The 23852-nt window shown below is 51.0% G+C and overlaps 1 protein-coding gene across 1 annotated transcript; it reads left to right on the top strand.

The window, feature by feature from the left end:
• The first annotated feature begins 21857 nt into the window (after nucleotides 1-21857).
• Nucleotides 21858-23612, top strand: LOC139042848 (ral guanine nucleotide dissociation stimulator-like). Its single transcript, XM_070503417.1, has 4 exons — nucleotides 21858-22180; nucleotides 22556-22677; nucleotides 22883-22974; nucleotides 23309-23612. Exons 2-4 carry the CDS (start codon nucleotides 22568-22570, stop codon nucleotides 23368-23370), a joined length of 264 nt encoding a protein of 87 aa, XP_070359518.1. The 5' UTR covers nucleotides 21858-22180; nucleotides 22556-22567; the 3' UTR covers nucleotides 23371-23612.
• The last annotated feature ends 240 nt before the right edge of the window (nucleotides 23613-23852 follow it).

Below are 23852 nucleotides of genomic sequence, written 5' to 3'. Positions count from 1 at the left end.
GAACCACCTGCTTGACACACCTGAACCACCTGTCAGTCTTGTGAGAACCACTTGCCGGATACACCAGATGCAGGTGTCGCACATGCCAAAAACCAGGTTCCAGACACATCTGAACCACCTGCCAGTCTTGTGAGTACCACCTGCCAGATACACCAGACACAGGTGTCACACATGCCAAAACCAGGTGCTGACATGACGGAACCACCTGCAAAACATGCCAGAACCAGGTGCTGGACATGCTGGAACCACCTGCCGGACACGTCGAAATCCCCTGCCGGATACACCGGAACCACATGTCACATGTGCTGGAATCGCCTACCAGACATGCCGGGGCCACCTGTTGGATACGCCGGAACCAGGTGCCTGATTCACTGAAACTACCTGCCGGACGCGCCAGAATCAGCTGTCGGACACGCATGGAAAACACACAGGATATGTCGAAATCACCTGCATGATATCCCATAACAATGTGCCAGAAAATAAAGTACCTAGGATGTGTGAAATCCTATTGAGGCATATTCATATAATGCATTTATTATCATCTTTCTCGCTTTTTCTGTTTTATTGTTATTATCATTTTTTTTTGAGGAAGATTAGCCCTGACTAACATCTACCACCAATCCTCCTCTTTTTGCTGAGGAAGACTGGCCCTGAGCTAACATCCATGCCCATCTTCCTCTACTTTATATGTGGGACTCCTGCCACAAAATGGCTTGATGAGTGGTGCATAGGTCTGCACCCAGGATCTGAACCGGCAAACTCCAGGCTACTGAAGGAGAACATGCAAACCTAACCACTGTGCCACCAGGCTGGCCCCAAGCTTTCTGTTTTTTTAAAGCAATTTCAATTCTTGCATTTGTTTCACCAGCAGTGGTATCATCATCTTGGACAGTTTCCTCCAGAGTCACAGTATCTAAAATTTGGAGCATTTCTGTTGCTTGTTTGGATAAGTGATGTCAGAATGTCTAGTAAATCTTCCCTAGGAGAACTGTCTAAAAGACATCTCAATTTAGCAACTGCAGGGACATGTATATTCAACATTTCAATCAATAGTAGTTCATTTTTGTAGAACTCTTCTGATAATTCTCCTAGTTTCTCTTTAGTTTTACAGGTGTTGAAAAATTCCTCAAGGCAGCCCACCAGTTCCGCTTTAACGACAGGATATGACTTCTCTTTTAAATCTGTACCATCTGCAAACAGCACAGGTGTGTGGTCAACAAAAGTGGGTGGGAATTGGGCTGGGTATTGCCCACAATCTGAACCATCAGTGCAGCTGCCCCAATCCTGTGCAGTGGAGGCAGATCCTGAGTATTGCTGGCCATGTAGGTCATGCTGGGGATGAGACTTAGGATGGTGCTCTGCAGCCCTCGAGCAGGCAGCTCCACACCAGCTGCCAGTTGCAAGTCCAGTCCACACTGGGTGCACATGGGGGAGCTTGGAAGCAGGCAGCCATCTGGGTGAGCAGCAGCAGGAAGTGGCTGAAGAAAAATTATGGGAAGAGGAGGGGAAAAAATGTATAATAAATAAAGCTTGCCTTGTTATGCAGATAAATCTCTCAGTTAAAAAAATTCTCTAGGGGTTGGCCTGGTGGTTCACTGGTTAAGTGCGCACGTTCTGCTTCGGTGGCCTGGGGTTCGCCGGTTCTGATCCCAGGTGCAGACATGGCACTACTTGGCACGCCAGGCTGTGGCAGGTGTCCCACACATAAAGCAGAGGAAGATGGGCGTGGATGCTAGCTCAGGGCCAGTCTTCCTCAGCAAAAAGAGGAGGATTGGCAGCAGTTAGCTCAGGGCTAATCTTCCTAAAAAAAAAAAAAATTCTGTAGGGGCTGGCCTGGTGGCACACGGGTTAAATTCACACATTCTGCTTTGATGGCCTGGGGTTCACCAGTTCAGATCCCAGGTGTGGACCTACACAACACTTATTGAGCCATGCTGTGGCAGGCATCCCACGTATAAAGTAGAGGAGGATGGGCACGGATGTTAGCTCAGGGCCAATCTTTTTAAGCAAAAGAGGAGGGTTGGTGGGGAATGTTAGCTCAGGGCTAATCTTCCTCAAAAAAAAATTCTCTAAGAGTCATTCTCTTTCTGGTGCAGATGCTTTTACTAACGGAAATTTCCTTTAGAAACATAAATTTCCTTTCCAAAGAGGAAGTCTATCCTTCATTTAAAGCAGTCAAGGTGGAGATCAAGAGTTTTTCTTGCATCTGCTGGCTCTCGATTGCTTTTGGCTCCAAATAATTTGTATGTCAAAGTACCATACTTTGGGCATCTTCAGCATTCCTTCAAGAAGAAACAACTTGTTCTTGGAAGTCTCTGTCTCCTCCCCAACCCAGATGCACTCAAGCTGTTAGGGGCCAACAGCAAACAGGGTTCTGCCTCAAGAAGCTTTGGGGAAGCCTCTTCACCCTCAAAGGCCTGAGACACATGAGAGGGATAGATCACTGCAGGTTCTTCAGCCATTGAAAATAATATAAACAGTTCCATTCTCATAAATTTAACAACTTGAAAACAAGGAACAACTTACCAAAAATTTCAAACTAACAAAACTCAACCAAGATGATAGTATTTTCCTCAATCGGGCGCTGCTAGCCAAGCTTTTTGCCACAAAACTCAAGACTTGGATTCATGCGACACACCTGAAGAAAGCACAAACTCTGGGGGGAACTGCACATCATTTGGTGACTTAAAAATAAAGATTTCTCCAAATGGAAGCAGACAGTATCTGATGCGAAGATTTCCAAGGTGTCTGGACCAGGTCTGTTGGAAGTTTGTCTGCCAAACCTTTGAGGATGACATGACACTTCAGATCATCTCCAATGCCTATGATCTTGATAACATGCAAACTTCAGGTAAAAAGTGCCAGAGAGTTCTCCCTCCTCTCCCTCCGTGTTCCTCAAATGTGGCCACAATAGGTTTCCAATCTGTGTGTTTTTCCTCCAACCTGGGACATGACTCCCAGAGAAGCTCCTTCCTGGCCTCGAGGGACGAGAGGCTACTGAAAGTGGAAAAATCTGACTGCAGATCAACAGTGCTTTCAAAGAAAGATGGCAATCAAAATGGGGACATGTGAAAGTTAATAAATGGAAACGTAGTTGAAATAGTGTTGGAAGGCTAATAGAGGGAGTTCTCATGCCCTATGTCAAAGGCGCAGTGCAACAGGAAGAATAAAGACTTTCTCTTCCTGACCAGTCAGAAACTAACCCAAGGAGAGACTGTCACAACTCTGCCGATGAAAAGCCACTGCCCTCAAGACTGTGTCCAATAGCCCCCACAGTTTTCCCCACTCTGAGATAAAAGAGCTTCTCCTCTCTTCCTTGCTGGGTGCTCCTGCATGGCTTGCCATGGTTGCACACTCCAAATGGCTATTCTTTGCTAATCCCAGATAAACCAATTTTTGCCAGAGAAATAACTGGCTGTCTATTTGTTTAAGGGCAAGACTTGTTAATAGGAAAGAGATGTAGAGAAAACATTTGATACAATCCAACTCCTGTTTGTCATAAAATTTTCTAGCAAGTTTGAAATAGATGGAAACTACTTTAACTTGTTGAAGGTCATCTACAGAAAATGCACAGTTGACTTCATGCTTAACAGGGAAAGACTAAATGATTCTCCCCACAATAAGGAACACGGAAAGGAATACCACTTTCACTACTCTTATTCAACAAAATACTGAAGCTTCTGGCAATAACAGAAGTAAAGGAAATAAAAGCCATAGAGTTTAGAAAGGAAAAAATGTAACCATTCCTAGTTTCATTGTTGTCTGTGTAAAAAAACTCTGGGAATCTACAAAAAAAAAAAAATCAGAACTACTACATGAGTACAAAAAGTTCACCAAGTACAAAGTACAAGATCAACACACAAAAGACAATTTTATTTCTACAACTAATGAGGAACCTGCAGATGATAAACTTGAAAATGCTGTATTATTTAGAACCACTCCGAAGAACATGAAATATTCAGGCATAAATTCAAGAACATGTGTACAGGATCTGATGCTGAAAATTATAAAATACTGATTACAGTGATTAAAGAAGATGCAAATAAATTGAGAGCCTTACTATTGTCAAAGACAAATGCAGCAGAAATTAGTTAAAGTGGTGAAAGCAGATTTTATTCAGTAACAGCTGACAGAAGCTGAGCTGCGCTCAGATTTGTACGGAGGTGAATCTAGAATTTTAAAGACGGAATGAAGGAGCAGGGTTCAGGGGCTCAGTAGAGTCAAAGAAGTAAAAAAGTACAAAGGTTGGTCAGTGTAACTGTGATTAGACCCACTGTGTTCGTTACTTTGCAGTTATCAAAGTTAGGATTCTATCCTCACTCAGAAGTTGAGAGAAAGAGGCTCTATCTGTCTTAATGATTGTATTTCAAAGGAGTGGCTCTTAGGTCCTTTAGAGAATTGTGAGAGATACATATCTACAGTTGTAAGCCCTCTTTAGTAAATACTCTAAGAAGGGGGATCAGAGGCCTATAATTGGGTGTTGACTAAAATAAATAGCAAATTTTTCTGTCAGCTTTGAGCTCTCAGGAAGGCATTTTAATGGTTGGCTGGAGTCATTCCGGTTACACAGACTTATGCAGCTAGAAGCCACGCCAGAGTTTGGTTGAGTCTCCTCCTGGTGTGGGGGTTTGGAAGGAGTTGTTATGTGCTGAGAATTCTGCAGTCCTCACCATGTTACTGGATAGAATAATGAGGACAGGTCTCAATTATCCCCAAATTGATCTATAGGTCTAATATTATTCTAATAAAAATTCCACCACAGTTTGTAGACAGAGACACCTTTTTCTAAAATTTATATAGAAAGGCACATAGCTGAGAGTAGCTAAAACAATCATGACAGGAAGAATAATGCGGCAGTAAACACTTTAACAATATTTAGTATTGCCTTGTACATACTGTAATCACAGCATCATCATTTTCATTGTAGGACAGCTACATAAATCAATGGAACAGAGTAGAGAATCCAGAAATGGACCACAGAGTTATACCCTAGTGATCTCTGACACCAAGAGTGAACCTTAATGTAAATTATGGACTTTGAGTGATAATGATGTGCCTATGTATGTTCATCAATTGTGAAAAGTATACTACTCTGATGAGGGGTATTGACAACAGAAAGGTTATGCATATGTGGGGGCAGGGACTATATGAGAACACTGTGTATTTCATTAAATTTTGCTGTAAACGTAAAACTGCTCTAAAAAATAACATCCATTGATTTTTTAATAGGCAATGCAAGAATACCTTGTAGTGATTAAACTGGTCATTATTTTAGCTGTGATGGATACAGAAACTTGCACATCTGATAAAATTGTACAGAACTAAATACACAGGAACAAATTAGTACAAGTAAAACTGGAGAAATCTGAATAAGATAGTGGATTGCATCAATGCCAACAAGCTGGCTGTGGTATCGTCCTATAGTTTTGCAGAATGTTATCATTGTAAGGAACTCGGTAAAGTGTACACTGGAACTTTTGGAGTTATTCCTTACAGCAGTGTAGAATCTACAATGATCACACTATAAATTTCAATTAAAAATAGTTGGCAAATGGAAAGTCAGTCTATGTTTTAAGTTAGGAAGTTTCATTAAATGGTCAGTCCCATTACTTTATAAATTGAATACAATGCCAATAAAAATTTTAACGAGCTTTTCTGTTGAGTTAGATAAATGATCCTACATGGAAAAAATAAACGCATAAGCTAAGCTAGGAAAATATGGACCAGGAAGAACTCTGAGGGAGGAGCTGGTCTATCACACGTTAAAAATATTGCAGAGACTGTAATGCGACAGGAGAGGATTGTCGCATGCACAAGAAGAGGAGAGAAGGGAAAGGGAGGGGAGAGGGTGGCAGAGGTCAGGGGAGTGGGGGAGGGGTGGCCTGATTGGAATTTGTTGACACGGGGAAGCTGGAGCTCACTAAGTAGAAGGCAGGCATCCTATGTGATGGTTTAGGGAGCACATGTGGCTTTCTCTGGCGGTCCTGTGTTGAAAGCAGAACGAGAGTTTTGGAAACTGGCAGTTACTGACCAAGTGCTGACTGTTCTGTGCTGAATGCTGCAGGGGCTGTGATTTGGCTTCTTGGGATGTTTGCTTCCCACGTTGGGGGGTCAGAGTTATACTGTCATATATGATCTGTCCTTTGTCCATTTGTATATTCAGTCTCAAAAAAACAGTTGGTGCACAAATTCATCAGTTAGCTCGTCATTAAAAAATAGTCTCTTGGAAAGTTAAACCTTCGAAAGTTAAAAAGATGAAAATGGTAAAAAGATGAAAGATGCCAAATAAGTTTTATAGATAAATATGAAGAAATTGAATAAGAATCTCAAAATAAAATGTCCAGCAGTTAAGTGTATTTACTTGAGAATATATCATGCAAACTATGTTTCAGTAGAGTGTCATTTTTATTATCAGCATAGGAGAAAAGATGAGTTATGGAAGGGATTCTGCTCATGCTCAGTTATTTCCTTTACTTAACATTAAATCTTGAATAAAGTATAATGTCAAGCTGACTCATTTACTCCTTCATTTTAAAAGCTGAAGACTATTTCCTTGGTTTTTAAATAATGAGGTGTAAAGGAGGGGGTGAGGTGTTGAAAATAACTTCCACTGAGATTGACAGTAGCAATTGCTCTTGATTTTTTTGAGAGTCGTGGGGTCACCCATCAAAGCAGGAATGCTATTTATGTTCAGAAATTAAGAATCTGAATTTTATTAGAAATTTTGACTTTTATGCACCCTCAAAAAGTAAACTTAGGAATTTATTTGAATTTTTAGCTCTGTTGAGGTATGAGTAATAGACAAAAAATGCACACGTTTTCTATATGTGTATTGATTAGTTTGGACATATGCATACACCTGTCATATCATCCCCACAACCAAGTGCTGAACACATCCATGACCTCCAAAACTTTCCTTGTGATTTTTGTGTGTTTTTTTAAGCTTAGGAATTTCATGGATTTTAACCTAATGCTCAGATAAAAGAGGGAGAAGATGAGGTGTACGTTGTTTCATTGTGGTACCTTAAGACATAGACTTTCAACATACACATGACTTCTGAAAAGCAACATTTATTACTTTCACAATGAAATATTTTCTCCTATTTCCTTCAAATATATGGCCTTCTTATTCTACCCCCCACCCACTTCCTTTTTGAGTAGGGACTCAGGAGAAATTTCCAATGGTACTAACAAACAGGGTCCAAGGGGTGGCTGCCCCTCAGCCCTGCAGGCTTTTCCCTTGTGAGAAGCGACCACTTTGCACATGTGTGAGCCAGTGTGGAACAGGACAGAGTATGTCTGCAGACTGGTTCAGCCTGCTGAGCCCCTTTGCTGCTTCTAACCTATGGCCACGAAAAAGGCTAAATGGAGGGAAATTAAACTTTGATGTGTTGATGATTGAAAAGGAAAGTGCCTTGCTCTCTAAGGGATAAAGTCATTTGGAGGAAAATCAAATAACTATCATAGTTATTTTTTCCTATCTTATTTTTCCGCTGAAGCCACTAGATATTTCAATCTTTCTGACTTCCTAACAGAATCCAGTAGTACTTTCCTTTTCTAAGGCCAATGAACTGTTATGTAAGGGGCTTCTCTTGCTTTTTCCAAACCCTCCTGGGATTCTATTTATCTACTGTTCGTTTTTCACCCCCTGCTTTTCAGATTGCTTTGTTCACTGTCCTTGTCAAATAAATGTGGCTCATTAAAATAAGCAGCATTAATATGTATCTCTTTCACTGCATTTTATCTAATAAATATGCTGAAGATTTTCTGTATTCTGCATGTGAATCCTTTGTTGAATATTGGAACTGGGACAATCTCTTCGCATCCTGTGACTTGCAAATTCCCTCTTGTAATGTGTCTTATGATGAACCGAAAGCCTAAATTTTAGTGAATCCCAGTTTACCGATATTTCTTGTATGGAGAGTGTGTGTGTGTCTTCTTTGAGAATTTTTTTCTACCCTGTGGTCCCGAGGATGTTTTCTTATGTTGTCTTCTAGAAGTTTCATTATTTTACCTTTCCCCTTTAGGTCAAAGTGTCCAGGAATTGAGTTTTGTGTGTTGTGAGGGTAGGGCTCAAGGTTTCCTTTACATCCATATGCCCGTCTCTACGAGTAATAACAGGCAGCATTGGGACAGGTGGACACAAGCCTGGGAGTTAGGGGTCCTGTATTCTCAGCCTTACCCTCCCTTTAAAGCACCCTCTGAACGTGGGCAGGTGACTTTCCCAGTTCTCCCTCCTCTCAGACTCCTTCCTTCCTCTCTTCCTCCTATCCTTCATTCCTCCCTCCCTCGCTCCCTCCATTCTTTCCTTCCTTCCTTCCATCTATCCACCCGAGCATCTGTCCAGGTATCAATCTGTCCAACTGTCCTCCTGCCTGTTCGCCGGTTTGTCCTTCTTCTCTCCTTCCATCCTCTTTCCTCCCATGTCTCAACTTCTCTTCCTTGTCTTTGTTCTTCCTGCTTTCCCTGTGACCCTCCATTTGTCCGCTCTTCCTCTGTCCATCCAGGTATCCCCTCTATCTGTGCCTCTACCTGTCTCTTTGTTGCGTCTCTCTCTTCTTCAAGCACACTGTCTCTCTTGGGTTCATCTCACTCACAGGCTCGAACATCCCGCTACTCACACAATCCCTCCTTCTGTCACTCACATTTATGGCTCACCTGTGAATGGTTGTCCTGGGACAGCCACTGTTGGAGTGCAGATGAGCCTGTGGGGCTTCACCCACTGTGTGGGGTCTCTGTGTCTCCCAGACGACAGCCCTTTCCACAGCTCCTGAGCCGGGCAGCACGTTCCTGCCTACTTCCTCATTGCTTGAGCAACCAGAAGCCACCACAGGCCTAGGGGGGCCCCTCTTCCTTCCCCAGAGGAGCTCTCCAGCCCCACAACTCCACTGCCCAATTATTACTGGGCAGCTGGGAAGCCGAGGTGTGCAATTCTGCTTTGAGGGCAAGCATGCTGATCACAAGGATTATAGCAATATTTCAATCTGATGCAGCCCTCAGAGAGCCCCTGGTCTTGTGAAAGTAACAGAAAATTCTAATACAAGGTGGGATGTTTTGAGGAGAAGCACCTGGCATCCTTTGGGTTGGAAGAGCTCTCTGGAGGGAGTTTTGCCCAATTGGGGTCTTTAAGAAGGAGTAGGAGTTATATAGGGAAATAAGGTGTGGAGCGTGTTCCTGGCAGAGGAAATTGCATGAGCAATGGCCCTGTAGGCAAAAACAGCATAGTGTACGGGAGAAGTGACAGGAATTTTGTTTGCCTGAAGCACAAAGCCTAACTCAGAGTGAATGGATCAATAAGGCTGAAGAGTCAGCAGGAGCCAGATGTGCAAGGGCTTTGAGTGCCAGGTCAAGAAGTTTGAACTTAACCCTGAAGGCCTTAGGGAGCCACGGGTGATGCTAGAGCAGGAGTGTTCTAGTGAGATCTTCATTTCAGAAAAATGCTTCTAATGTTCAAGGCAGAGAACATCCTTTAGACAATGCATCCAGTGAGCATGTTAGGGTGTTGGTTCCGGTGAGAAAAGATAAGACCTACCTGGGACGTGAATGAACAGAAGGAATGCATTGAGGAGCAATCTGTAGGTGCAGTTGGTGTTACCGGCAGGGGAGGGAGGAGGAGCTGAGAGATATGCTGGCTTCAACTTGGATGAGCGCAGCATTGGGTGGTGGTTCCACTGGGAGCAAAGGCAACAGATGATACTGAGTTCAGGCTTCTGATCTGGTCTCAGCCCAGCTCTCAGTGATGGCCATCTCTCTCCCTCTCTTCTTGCAGCCAAGGGGCACGACCTGAAGGCCCTCACACTCAACTCCACCATCTCCAACATCCAGTATTTGACAGACATGAGCAAGAGCTCAGCCACATTGAACTCCACTGAGAGAGTCCTGCAGCACCTGATGAGACCCTGGTGCCAGCAGCTCCCGGCAGGATGAGTCCCAGCCAGCCGCACCCCACCTGCTGTCTCTCCTGCTCGTCCTTCTCCTGCCTCCTCCCCTGCTTGGATCCTTATTCAAGAAGAGCAGCCTGGGCCCCTTGTCTTGGGCTGTAGACTGATCTCCCTCAGGGAAGTCCCTTTTCTGAGCATTTGAGAGTCATGAACACTTTCGGTGACCACCCCAGTTTTCACTCTTCCCACTGACTGCCAATTTGCTCCTCCCTCCCTCTGGCCCCCATTATCAGAGGATTTGGGACATCTCTCTAGAGTCCCCACATTCCTCTCTCCCCGGGCCTGCGGAGGAAGGGGCAGCCTCCAGCATGGAAGCTGTCTGCACCTACCACCCTGACCCCATGGCTCATGATGGAGAGTGTGACAGAGACCCCATGTGACAGAGAGCAGCATTCCTGGGTGCGGAACCAGCTGATCCACCCTGTCACCCCGAGGGGCCTCTACTCCCTGCTCAGGGACAGCCTTTTTGTCGGTGGTGAGTGTTCGTGCTGAGCTGGATTGACAGTGATCGTTACTTATGCCTGTTCTGCTTTATTTCATCTCTAACACGTCAGCCCAGGTTCTGAGTGGGGGACACAGAAACCGCATATGTAAAAAGTTTCAACTTACAAACGGAGACTATGTAAATGGATTTGTTGATCCCAATAAAAAAAAAATGTGAACTATCTCACTATTAATTTTTATATAGATTGCCTGGACAAATGGTAATATCTTGGTTATAATGGGTTTAAATATCCCATTAAAAATTAGTTTCACTTGTTTATTTTTACTTTTTTAAATGTCAGTATTTAAAAAAAGTTTAAATTTCATTAGATAGAGTGTGAAATTCTACTGTTGGACAGCACTGTTCAAGACGTGAAAATAAAGCCCAGAGAAAGTGGTTAGGGACAACTTTTCCAAGGAAAGGAGTCAATCTGACCCACGTGGCAAGATGCAGACAACAGTCTCATACACACATACATACACACACACACACTTAGAAAGCAAGACCAACATCATCATAGAGTTGAACCACTACTTCTCAAGTGGCAAGAGCTTGCAGTCCTACATTGCTCTAAGTGGACGAACCTCAGGAAAGGAGCCAGGAGTCAAGAAAATTTACCAACCAGGAAGATCTAAAACCAGAGAGTAAAGGTCAGGATCTTTGGTGAAGTTCCCAGCAGTGGATTCTGTTAGAGACTCAATACATTAGCGAGAACTTTGCAAGAAGCGTTGTTACAGAACTCACCTATCCTTTCCTATGTAAAAGTACACAAGTTTCGTAAAGAATACTAGCTCCTGCCAATCAACGAAAAGATGGTAGAACACGAATATCGCCCTTGTAAATCACTCCTGGATTAGTGAGCCAGTCAGGGAACAGATGACAGTGCATTGCGCTGGACCTCATTAGGCTGATTCTGACTTCATGACCATCCTGTGGATTGTCTCATGCCAGGAACTCTAAAACATGCTGTCCCCACCACTCTTTTGCCACCAAGGTCCACCAACCAGACCTTGCTGACAAATGCCCTGGCTGGGCCCCTTCTGACCACACCTGGAGGACTCTCCACAAATCCTACTCCGTCACGGCGCTCTTCCACCTGCCACTGGCCAGGGAGGCATTTCCTCCAAGGCTGACACTCTGTGTGCCCAGCTCTGGGAATGACACGTCTCCCTCAAGTGAAGAAAAGGATCTGAGTTCAGAGCCTGTGGGCTGCAGCCATTAGGACAAGGCCTGGGGTTTGCTGTCAGACAGAAGAGAACCTGTGGTGGGTGTGGGTCCCAGGGTTCAAGAAGCCCCCGTGATTCCTGGATAGAATCCCAGAAGACGATGCAGGACGGAGGAGGGATGCTTGGGTGTGATTGTGCTTGGGAATGTCCATAGGGAGGCGGATTTGCCATTGGTAATGCCTTCAACAGGGTTGTTCATTCATCGATTCATCCTGTCTCAGGGAGTGCTGTCTACATCCTTCCAGCCCCTAGTCTCCCGTCTGGAGCAAACAGACAGCGTCAGAAGAACATTTACATTTCATTTGTAATGTATGCGTACAGGGCATGCAATGTGCTGGATGTTGCAAGTGTTTTGAAACATTAACTCCTTTAGCAGTCTCCATATCCTCACAAATTAGGTACGCTTATCCTTCTTGCCAACAACAGATGAAGAAACTGAGGCACCAATGAGGTAAGTACTTTGCCCTCTACCAATATCTAGGAAGTGATTGAGGTGGAATTTGAACATAAGTTGTGGCTCCATATTCTCTGCTCTTAACCATGTTCTTTGCTCCCTATGACTTCACACCATGAAGACGTTGGCTCAGTGTATCCATTTTCTTGTTACACCCGGTAGCCCCACTCTTTGATCTCTGTCTGAAAAAGATGCTATTCGCATCAAAACTGTTGCACATACACAACCAAAATGACTTCTCCCCATATCCCATGTCCTGGAAAATACATAGAGAACATTTCAAAACATTTCTTGCCCAGGCTGGGAGTGCTTCTGGGAAATCCCACTGTTCCTGTAAGAAGCCAAGGGCAGGCTGGGAGCTGTGTCTTAGCGGAAAGGTGAGATCAGGAGATACTATGGGGTTACAAAATGGATGGGGGACCTCAGCAGGAATTGACTTCAGGATCTGGTGGTGTTTCAAGCTGGGTGCTAATTTTCTGGCTTTGGGTGTAGGGGCTGGTGCCGCATTCCAGGGAGAGGCCAGTCTCCCTGTGTTCTTGGGGAAACCAGACCCTTGAAAGCAAGGGAATGAGAATTTCCTTTCACGATGGACTTGGGAGGGGAAACATTCAGCCCAGAAGAGACAGTCATGATCCTGAGGAAACCAGAAGAAGCTGCCTCCTCGTCCGCCAAGCAGAAAGCCCTCCTTCATGGACTCACTTTATCCAGATGAGACCAAGAAGGAGGACATCATGAGATGCCCTTGCAGGTGGGAGACCTGTGACAGTGGAGCCTGTGCCTGGGAGGCTCTGAAAGGCATCATAGGGGTGACATTTGCTGTCAGCAGGGTGCCAGATGAGAGGCACGCCTGCTTGTGTCTGGGAACAGTTTGTCAAGGAGAAGGCACCGCTGGCGCAGAGGCTCACAGGAAGAAGTGGGTCTGACCAGACAATGTCCGAAAGAGGGCAGTGTAGCTGGAAGGAGCCTGAGAAGAGAGAGGAGGGTAGATGGGGACAGGCAGGGCCAGAGGGCAGGAACTGGCAGACTGTGCTTTTCCCGTCGCTCTCTGATGACACTGCTCTAAGACATTGCACCTAGAAAATACAAATCCTTAACATCTCACAAATTCTGTGTGCCAGGAATGGGGCACAGCTTAGCTGGGTGCCTCCGCCTCAAGGTCTCTGTGAAGCAGGGGCTGCGGCTATATTGCGGCTCGACTTGTGGAGGGTTTGCTCCCAAGTTCACTCACATGCATGCTGACGGGGTTTGTTTGGACTGAAAGTCTGAGTTCCTGCCTGTCTGTTGGCCAATCATTCCCTCCGTTCTCTCCTATGGAACATCTTCATAGGACAACTGAAAACATGCACACTTGCTCCCCCAGTTCCAGAGATATAAGATGCAGAGAGAGAGAGAGATGGAAACAGAAGGAGGGAAAGACGGAGGGGACTAAAGCCAATGAGTAAGAAGGAAGGGCCAGGCTTTTTGTTCTTAACCCTGGGTTGCAGGCCATCCCATCACCTTGGCTGCATTCTATTCAGAAGGCAGCTCCTGACCACTTGTGGTTCCACAAGGACGTGCACAGCAGAAGACAGTGAGCACCAGGAGCCATAGTGGAGGCTGCCCACTACATAGGCCGACACGAGGCACTTGGGTCTGATTCTAAGTCAAACAGGAGACCTTGCAAGGTTTCATGCCAGTGAATGGAAGTATCTGAATTTCCCCTAATTTCCACCTCTTAAAGGTGCAGACCTGGAAATGAGGCCCAGAGGGGCAGTGACTTTCTCAAGGTCACAGAGCTGGAACCCAGTCCTGTTTTGAGGGGTACTCCACACTACATCCCACCCCTTCTTGTCATTCTTTCATCTCTAAGTGTGTGCATCAGACACATGCAAACCAGACCACAGGTGTTGTTGCTATTGTCTCTTCCACACCTGAGGACGTCCCGAGGGAGATATTTCTGGCCTCGTCCCCATTGTGCAGGTTGGGTGATTGAGGAGGCCCTGGGAGGCCCATTGGCATTTCCAGGACACAGAGCTTGTAGGAAAAAAGAGGTCGGAACTCAGCTGCATGTCCTCAAGCTGGAACCCTGGTTCCATCTCAAGGTCCTGTGTTGGGATCTGTGCTTGCTATTTGTGTACAGTTCTGGAGGTGACATGGGCAAGGAGGGTGAGCAGCCAAGATCCCAGAGAGGTTTTCGGTGGGTGTGATTGAAGAAGGCGCCCAGGTAAGGGAAACTTGAGGAAGTGACCTCACTTCCTTGGAGACAGACCCCAACAGAACTTAGCACACAGGTCTCCAGGCACCCACATTCTAGACATAGCATCCTATTGAGCCCACTTGAGTGGCGACACTGAAGACAAGAGGATGTTCTCCTGCTGTCTCCCGAGTTGTGGAGGCTCTGGCTTCAGGAAAGCCAAGAAAAAGAGCCTTTTCAGTCACTATAGACACTGGCTTGGCCCTCACCTGCACCGCCTCTGTCCAACTGGCAGGAGGAGCACTCAGGTAACACAGGGAAAGCCAACCGGGTTAGGCCACAACTGGATGCCACCCGCACAACAATTTGAGCCTCCTTGTGTGTCGGAGGGGAGTGAGAGATGGACGGCGGTGCTGAGCGGGGACCCACCCTGGGCAGGAGCCATTTGCTCGGTGTTGGAAGCCTGGCAGTGTGTCGTGTCCCCAGCCTAGGTGGTGGCTAGCAGGATGGGAGAGTGGGTGCTGGGAACCAAGCTCCTCTACCCATAGGTTAGTCCCGAGCCATCCAGGTGTCATCTCATTCCCTCCCTGGCTGGAGGTCTATGCAGATGCTGCTCGGTACCTGATCTGTGCTGGGGTTTCCTCCTGTGGCCAAGTCGAGGCATGCCCCTCAGACCTCCCGGCCCGGCTCTGGGGCACTGTCTTTGCAGAGCTGCACGCAGGAGGTGGTGGAAGAGCTGACGGATGGCTTCGGGTACTCCATCTCCCTGGACAGGGACCAGCTGCACCGCGCCACCATCAATAACCAGGGCTGCTCTGAGGTGAGAGTGGGCACAGAGGGTTCTTCCCACCCAGGCCCCTGAGATGACCAGGGCCGGCCCAGAATCCAACCTCAAACTGCCGTTCTCCTGGGACCCTAACAGGGCTGTCCCCCATGAGTGTCCCACAGTCCCATTCCCAAAGGAATCTGGACTTCCGCTCCTCCCCACCAGCTGCATAGGAGGGTAGGAGGGCACTCTTTGCATTTTCCTAGGAAGATTAAACGTTGATGTCGTTGTCACTTCCCAATAGGCCCTGAGTATCTTTGAATTTTGCCTTTTTTGGAAAATGAAACCTCGATAACAAGGGTCTCCAAACTCCCTTTAATGTAAAAGAAATAACCATCAGCGTGTTTGAAAGTCAAAGGGATTCTCAGAACGTGTCACTGCCCTGTACACTGTTTCCAGACCTGGGAGGGGTGAGGTGGCCACATAACATTTCCCTCCAGGTCAGGGTCTGATGAAGCCTCAGGCAGTTACAGGGGATGTCCCTCAGCCCTCACTTTGGGCGGTTCTCAGTTCTGAGCCACAGGACCTAGAGAAGCCACTTGGCATGCCTAAGCCTCTGTTCTCCTCTCTAGAGAGGGGTGTCTGTTGAGGATTCACTGGGCTGGTGCCCTGCACAGACGGAGGTCTGTTGTCCCTCAGCGAGCAAATGGCCTTGAGGGAGATCAATGTGGAATCCTTCGCAGGACCAAAGTCAGATTGTGCTTTGAGAGCCCAGAACTTTGCTGAGTTGGGACCCCTGTCTCTCCTGTCGCACACGTCTGGGAGGGGCTAGGAGTTCCTGGGTCAGCTGCAGACCCTGATAACGCTGGTGGTTGGCAGTGGTGACCCTGACTCTGTGTCCCTCCTCGTCCCACCCAGAGTGAAGATGAGTCCACTCTGTCTGTCACTGAGGCCTGCAGGATGCGTGCCCTCCGGGCAGGCATGATGCAGAGGCTCTCAGAGACTGTGCTGCCAGCCTTCCCCAGCAGAGTCCTCCGCAGTGTCATCACCTCCCTCTGCAGCTACTCAGGCTCCAGCACAGCCCACCAGGTGCTGGACCAGCTGTTTCCCAGGTGACTGCCCGCCTCCTCCTCAGCACAGTGGTGACTCTGCCCACTGCCAGCTGTGTGTCTTGCCTTGGGAATGTCACCGCATCTCTCTGAGCCTGAGTTGGCTCCTCTGAAAGGTGGGGTGGCAGAGGATGAACTTGCTAGGCTTCTCCCAGGGATGAATGGGATCAGCCCTCCAGGTGCTGCCCTGGTGCCCGGCTCTGCAGAGAGGGTGGTGGGCCATGCTGTGGTTGCTGGTGGTGATTATTTCTCTGTCCCCCACGGAAAGTAGTCTTCCTCTCCCTTCACTGGCTTGTGGCTTTTTGAGTTTGGAAAAGCACCTGGAGAGCACCCTGTCAAGGAGTTTGAGATGCCATCCAGCTGGTCCTGGTGCTTGTCTTTGGTGTAGCCACTTAGGGATCTCTAGGGCCACAGAGGGGCCACAGGCCCACTCAGACACCTGGGGTGGTTCTGGTTGGAGGTCATTCAACAATGTCTATGAAGGACCTACTCTGAGCAGGACTTCTGGACACACTAAGTGTCACTCAGTGACTGAAGCAGACAGCCTCCCTGGCCCTCCCCTCTAATCTGAGAGTCAGACAGTCACACTTGACATCATTCACAGGTCCCATCTACCCTCCATCCCGGGCGATGCCCTCATCCCCTTTGGGACACATGGAGGCAGCTTGGCCCATTGCGTGCGGGATGCTGGAGGACAGGACCACCTCCCAAAGTGAGTGGTCTTTGGGTCGAGAAGGAGGGCCTCCTGTCTCTAGCAAACAGGGTGTGGGGAGAGGATGGAGGCTGTGGCCAGGTCAGGCCTGGGAGAACCCTGCATCTCACCCATCTTTTGATCCCCATGGGAGGGCTGAGTTCTGGTGGCTTCCACTCTGGCATGACTGGACTCAAAGAGAGCTGTGCATGGGTCCCAGGCCCCTTGAGAATTGGAAGGGAGGCTGGGCTGCGTTGTCCCCAAGAGACCCACTCCCAGCAGAGTCCCAGCCCCTCCTGCCTCCCTTTCTCCACATCCACACCTTGTGAGCACCACCGCCAGGTCCATAGTAGGAGGTGTGTGAGCAAGCTGCTCCCAAATCTGCTGGAGTCTTCATTCCAGTGGCCCACATTCATGCAGGGCTTGGGTGGGCTCTGTCCAGACCCTTGGGGAGGAGAGTATCGGTGGGAACAAGAGACTCTCACAGACTCTGTGTTCAGCCTGCTGGATGAGCAGGCCTGCCACAGCCAGGACAGCCAGCCAGGGTTCAGGGCTGGGATGGGGCCCTCCTCTGGAGGGGGAGGGTCTGGCAAAGGGGCGCAGATGCTAACAAGAGTGCCTTGGGAGGACGGTGTTTAAGGAAAGGCCAGGCCACTGACTCTCTGGCCCATCTGCCTCCACGCAGTGCTATCTATTTCCTGCTGGGAACTTGGCTGGGCCAAGGGCAGGATTGCAGGGAGCCCCTGCGGTTTCCCTCTTGGACCCTGCAGCTGGCCACTCTGCACGTCAGCTTTGGTGGCTCCCACGTGGAGGGCCATGCCTACCTTCTGCCAGGCCACCTGGAGCATCTCAAGGCCATTGAGGCCGAACGGAAAGGTGAGGGGACTGGAGTCTGGGAAGACTGTCTGTGTTGAGGTTCATGGGCTAGCGTTCCCTTAGAGGCAGTAGAGCCCTTCCTATCTTTGGAAAGGCACAGAAACTGTCAGGTGTGTGGGTGCAACTTTCTCTTTATCCTGCTCCAGAGCCAGCTCCAAAGCTCCTGCCACTTCCAGAGCCAGAGCCAGTGCCAGCCCCCGGGCTGGAGCCAGCTGCACCTCCAGTCTCACCACGTGTGGTAGAGCTGGAGCCAGCAGCCCCTGAGTCGGCCACTCCAGGACCAGAGCAAGGGCCACCATTAGAGGCAGCCCCAGAGCCCAGCTGCCCCCGGGCCGTGACCACCGAGGACCAGCTGCGGGAGGAGAAGCTGAACATCTTGGACTTCCCTCCCCAGCTGGTGGCAGAGCAGCTGACGAGGATGGCTGCGGTGAGCAGAGGAGCTCACGGGGCGGGTGGCCCCTGCCTTCCCGGTGCCATGAGCCGCCCCACACCTGCCATTCCCTGCTCGGGATTCCGATGATCTGGGTCCAAATCCCTGCTCCCTCCCTTATCAACACTGTGACCTGGGCAGCTTTCTTTCTCCCCAAGCCTTCGCTGTCCCCTAGAGAACAGGGGACAGTAGAGATGGACACTCAGAGCACCTGCTGTACAGGGTGGCTGTGCCGGTGAATGAGGTGGGAGAGAGTGGAAGGTGGGCAGAGTCTGGCCCTTTGGTGGGGGATGGGCACTCACTGAAGTGCTGCCAGGTCCTTGGGTGGATCCCCCATCTGTGCAGGTGGCCCGGACAGCCTCAGCACTTAGCAGGAAGGTGATGTGTATTGACTCCAGTGGAGACAGTCAAACAAAGCCGGGGGTTGTCCCTGCCTCAGGGGGAATGTGCATGGGAATGGGGAGTGGGACTCGAGGGGCACTGGGATGGGTGGATGATGGCCCTTCTGGTGGGCATGTGTGGGCTGCCTTCTGGAGCTTGGAGGAAGTGAGACGGGGCTGGGAGCAAATGTCCCCTCCCTTCCCCACAGTACTGTGTCCGGGGTCATCCTGGACTGGGTGCATTCAGTGGACACAGACAAAACCCAGGGACTCCCACAAGCCTCAGGCCACATGCTCTGCTTCCTGAGCTCCAGTTCTGATCTCACCCTGCTGGGCCTATGGGGGACTGTGGACGCCAAGCTGGGGTGCGGCAGGACCGGGTGACACTCCGAATCTTCTGCAGGAGCTGTTCAAGACGTTGGTGCCCGCCCACTGCCTCGGCTCCATCTGGTCCAAGTGCGACAACAGGGAACGAGAGTACCTGGCACCCACTGTCCGTGACAGTGTGATGCACGACAACACCGTGGCCAATTGCATCCTCGTCACCTGCCTTGGGGACCCCAGCATGACAGCGCGGGACAGGGCCAGGGTGGTTGAGCTGTGGATCAGGGTGGCTGAGGTAAGCCTTGGCACGCTCTGTCTGGATGCGTGGGAATTGCCTCTTGTTTCTCAGCTCTCAGGATTGAAGTCTGGGGTCTTAGTCCCTGGACTGTCCCTTGACCCTCATGCCAGGGCCACGTTGACCTTGACTTGAGGTCCCAGTGGGGACAAGCTCACTTCCTCCCTTGTGTTGAGGTACAAATCCTTGTGCCTGGCAGTGTTACTCATCGGGTGGCAGGTGTGCCCTCCCTGGCTTCCCTGGGCATGTGTCTCCTCCAGGACAGGGGAAGTCCGTGAGGGGACAGAAACCAGAGGCAGCAGAGCTTCAGCTCCCCCTCACGGCTCCAACTCTTCGCTTCCCCAGGAGTGTCGAGGCCTCGGGAACTTCTGTTCCCTCCACACAATCCTTTCTGCCCCGCAGAGCCCTGCCATTGCCCATCTCCAAGACACCTGGGGACAAGTTTCCAGGTGGGTAGTGGGTGGTCTGCTCTCCAGCCAAGCACCATGAGGGTGAGGTGGCCCAGGCAGCCTGATTTGGGCCGGCATGTCCCCCAAAGTCAGCTGAGACCACCTGGGAGACAGCGAACGCCGGGCACAGGGACTGACCTGGGTGCTGGGTCTCTGAGTCTCTCAGCGCCCTTAAGCCAGCAGTTCCGTCCCAGGGATTCATTTCCTTCCAGACCAGATCATGGCTTGAGCCCAGGTGGAGATTCTCAGGTGTTTCCTTTGCAGCAACAGAAGCCTCTATGCAGCTGAAACCAACACTGTTCCAAAGAGATCTGTTTGGGACATCTGGGAATGGAGGCCCCAAGGGACAAGAGGAGAGGCCCCTCCGCAGTCCCATGGGGACCTTAGAGCTCAGAACACCCCAGTGAAATCCCTCATCCAGGCCCCAGGCAGTTTGGATCTGCTGGGTTCTCAAACAAATGGGATTTGCCTTCAAGCATCCCACAGTTTTTCTTGCTTGCTTGCTTTCTTTCTTTCCCCACCCCGCAGGGAGAGTTCTCGAACCTGGAAGAAGTGGGTCAGGAGAGAGAAACGCGTGAGCAGGGAGCTGCTAGTGCAGGTAACCTGGAGGCTGGAGATCTGGAAGGAGGCCAGAAGGAGAGGGGAGGGGAGCATCCTGAGGGGATCCTAGGAGGTGAGGCTATGGCAAGGCTTGGCCCAGGCTGGGGGTCAGAGAGCCCTGTGAGGGTGGGGCAGGCCGGGGCCACTCGGCCAGGTCCCCCAAGACACCCTGCCCTCCCCCTCCCTGTCTGTTCAGCTGGGGTCTGGACGCACCCCTGGAGTCCAGAGGTCGGGGCCTTGGTCAGATTTGGAGCCAGGGCTGGGGTGAAGGCAGCGGGGACAGGGCCTGTAGCTGGCACGGGGAGCAGCCTCTCCCAGTGGGTCCTTGAGCCAGTCACAGCCCCTCTGGGGGCCTCCATCTCCTCCTCTGGGAAGTGGAGGGAACTGATCAGTGGTGCAGGCCCCCCAGCGAGGTGCTACCATCCAAGGGAGGACAGGAACGCAAGGAGATTTGTGCCGGCTCCTCCTCGAGAGGTGAGGGGAGAGCAGTGATGACACGCAGATGACTCTGAGTCCTCAGGAGACTCCTGGAAGCAGGTGACGTTCTCCTCACACTTTTCAGCTGAGGAAAGAGGGCCAGGGAGGCCTGGGCAGGCCCAAGGTCACACAGGGCTGAGTCCTGGAGCTGGGACTGGTCTAGAATCAGAGCACCCTGGAGGTGGGAGCAGCAGAGGCAGCAGGGGACTGGAGCCGATGGCCAGGGTCTGAGATCAGGGGCCTTGGGGGACATGCGGAGGGGAGTATGGGCGCACTGACCCTGTCCTCGGCCCCGACAGGAGGCGACCTCCGTGTTAAAGACTGCAGAGAGGGCCCGCCAGGGAGCCCAGGAGAGGCAGCGGCAGCAGGTGAGGGTGACTGTGGGGGAGGGGCCTAGGAGTCAGAGGAGAGGGGGCTCCCCCTCCCAGCTGGAGACCTCCCTCAGGAGAGGGGCCTTCCTCCTCAGGCGAATCTGCTGTGGCTGCCAAGCATGACGGGCCTGCAGTGGCAGTGAGCAGGAGGAGGCCTGGAAGGGCTGGCAGCAGGGCAGATTTGGGGTGGGGAAGGGCAGGGGCCACTGCCCCTGGGAGGGGCCAACAGCCAGCCCTGGGACTTGACTGATGGAGTTTGGTGTTCCTGGCGGGGAGCGGGGGAGGGAATTGTGTGTGTTGGGGTGTCCCGAGGATCCTAGGCTGCTCTGTGTGGGAGCGTGGGGTGGGCAGGAGGCTGGGCTGAGGGGTTTCAGGGGAAGGTTCATGGGGGCACCTGAGAGCGGGAGCTCATCGCCATGCCCATCCCGATGGCGGCACAGGGTGTCGTCCCCTCCCTGGTGACGTTCTTCCATTCCCTGGAGCTGCTGGACGCTACGATGGAGGATTATGTGGAGGTGAGTGAGCCCGGAGGTGGGTCCGGGGGCTCAGGCTCCTGAGGGTGGGGAGGAGAGAGTCCTGTCCTGAGCCCTGAGCTCTCTGCGTTTGGCAAAGGTCCTCTCAGCAGGGCCTCCAGCCTCGTGTGGGAGTTGGGGTGTCAGGCCCATCTCCCCAGTGGGTGATGCAGGCTCTGCATAAGCCACCGTCCAGGTTCCCTGGGCTGATGAGGCTCAGAGCTGCCTGACTGTGTGGCCGCAGGAGGTGGTGTCTGAGCTGGACTCAGCGTCTCCCTCTGGCCCTGCCAGTGAGGGAAGAGAAGTCGGGCCCCTCCCAGTCAGGAAGCACATCAGACGCTGAGCTGTCCCTTCCTGCCTGAGGCCTGAGTCTCCCCACGTGTCATCAGAGAGGGTTGGGTCACAAGGTCTGTTGCCTCAGTTGCTCTGCGCCCCCTGCTCTGGAGCCCAGAGACTGGCCCAGGTCCAAGTCCGGGCTCTGGATGGGCCTGCCCACTGGCAGTAGTGCAACATTGCAAGAGGTGTGGACGGGGCCTAGTGCTGGCCCCAGGGGGCTGTTTCTGATGGACTGCGGCTGTCTGCTTTCCAGGGCAATGTGCTCAACTGTCGGAAATGGAATGAGGTAAGCGGCTGCGGCCTCCCGGTGGGGAGGGTGGGGGTTGGAAATCAGAGACCCCCCCCCGCAGTGGGCAGGACCCCCTCTGGCCCAATCCCCAGGGTGGAACATTTATTTGCCCACTTCGATATACAGAGCTAGGGATCCTATGGCATTGGCGGGTGGGGGAAGGGCTGGCATCAAAGACTCCTTCCTGGAGGAGGAGCTATTTTGGGCCAAGTGTGAGAGCAGGCAAGCCCTGACTGGAATCGCAGGGAGGGAGGGCTCCCAAGTGGGCAAAGGCCCCAGACTGGCCCCTTGCCCCCTTCCTCACCCCCTCCACGAGCCCTGCAGTGTCCCCCACTCAGGCCCTGTGGGCATCCTGTGCTTGCTCTGTCCTAGCAATTCAAACTGATGGACGAGATCGAGCTGCTCCAGGAGGCTGCAAATCTGTACACCGTGCAGCCCGACGAGCACTTTGGGGCCTGGTTCCAGGCCGTGGAGCCCCTGAGCAAGGAGGAGAGGTGAGTCGGGTCAGGAGTTGGGGGAAGGCAGGGCAGCCTCTCTCTGCTGACCAGCTCCAGAGCCCATGGCCGTTGCTCCATGGTCAGCCCCTGATCTGACTGCATGGCGACCCCTGGGGCCCTTCGACCCCAGCTGCTGGCAGGCTCCAGGACGCACATGTGATGTGTGGCTCCTGAGAGCTCCCAGCTCCGCTCTGTCCCGTAGCTACAGCCTGTCCTGCCAGCTGGAGCCCCGATACCACTGGGTCAGAAAGATTCGACTCTTCTTCAAAGGCAAGAAGAACCGCTCAGGCCAGAGTGAGTGTCCAGACCGGCAGTGGATGAAACCATGGGCTCAGGAAACATTCAGGCTGAGCGTGGGCCTGGGGAGGCAGACAGCTGGCCCTGGGTTCCAGCTCCACTGCTGAGCAGTCCCGTCCTGGGCGATTGCACTCACGTTTCTGGGACTGGTTTCCTCCTCTGTGAAGTGGGTGACGCTAAATATCAGCCCCTGTGTCAGGGACAGATGGGGTGCTGTTGGCTGACTGAGCACTGAGCACAGGGCTGGAGCACAGAGCGCAGTGGGGGCCGGGATGCGGTGTGCACTGTGGTTCCAGGGCAGGCCGCTCAGGAAATGCCTCTCTTTCTCCAGACACCAGACCCCCAACCAAGGGCCCAGTGGTGGTGGTCGATGACCCTCCTGAGACCAGCTGAGCTACAGCGGGGACACAGCGTTGATACTCAGGGTGCACAGGGCCACCTCCCCTGATTCTGATGAGGAGAACTTTGTGATCCGTTTCTTGGGGTCCCCTGTTGGCCACGAGGGAAGGCACCAACCCCTCTTCCCCCTCCCCCCTTTTGCCCAGCACCTATTTCCCTATTTGGCGGGGCCATATTTTGTTGTCAATGGTAAATGCTCCGTTTGAGTATTATATTAAATTGTTGCTTCCTTCTAATCCTGGGAGTGGAGGTGTGAGTCTTTCGCTCGCAGCGCTCATGGAAACCAGATCCAGAAACTCACATTCCTCCTCGAATTTAGAAATCTCCCAGAGTGAGCGGCTCAGTTTATGTGGAGAAGGGAGAAGTGCCAGTCCCCTCCCTGGCTACTGAAGGACGTGCCCAAGTGCCCCTCCCGCCGAGGACAGGATCATTGCAGTGTGGTTCACCCTGTCCAGGAGCAGAGAGGGCCCCTCCGA

The sequence above is a fragment of the Equus asinus genome, unplaced genomic scaffold (genome assembly GCF_041296235.1).
Source record: "Equus asinus isolate D_3611 breed Donkey unplaced genomic scaffold, EquAss-T2T_v2 contig_1, whole genome shotgun sequence".
Lineage (NCBI taxonomy): Eukaryota > Metazoa > Chordata > Mammalia > Perissodactyla > Equidae > Equus > Equus asinus.
The sequence above is the reverse complement of the archived record's forward strand: the minus strand, read 5'-3'. Positions and strand labels throughout refer to the sequence as shown.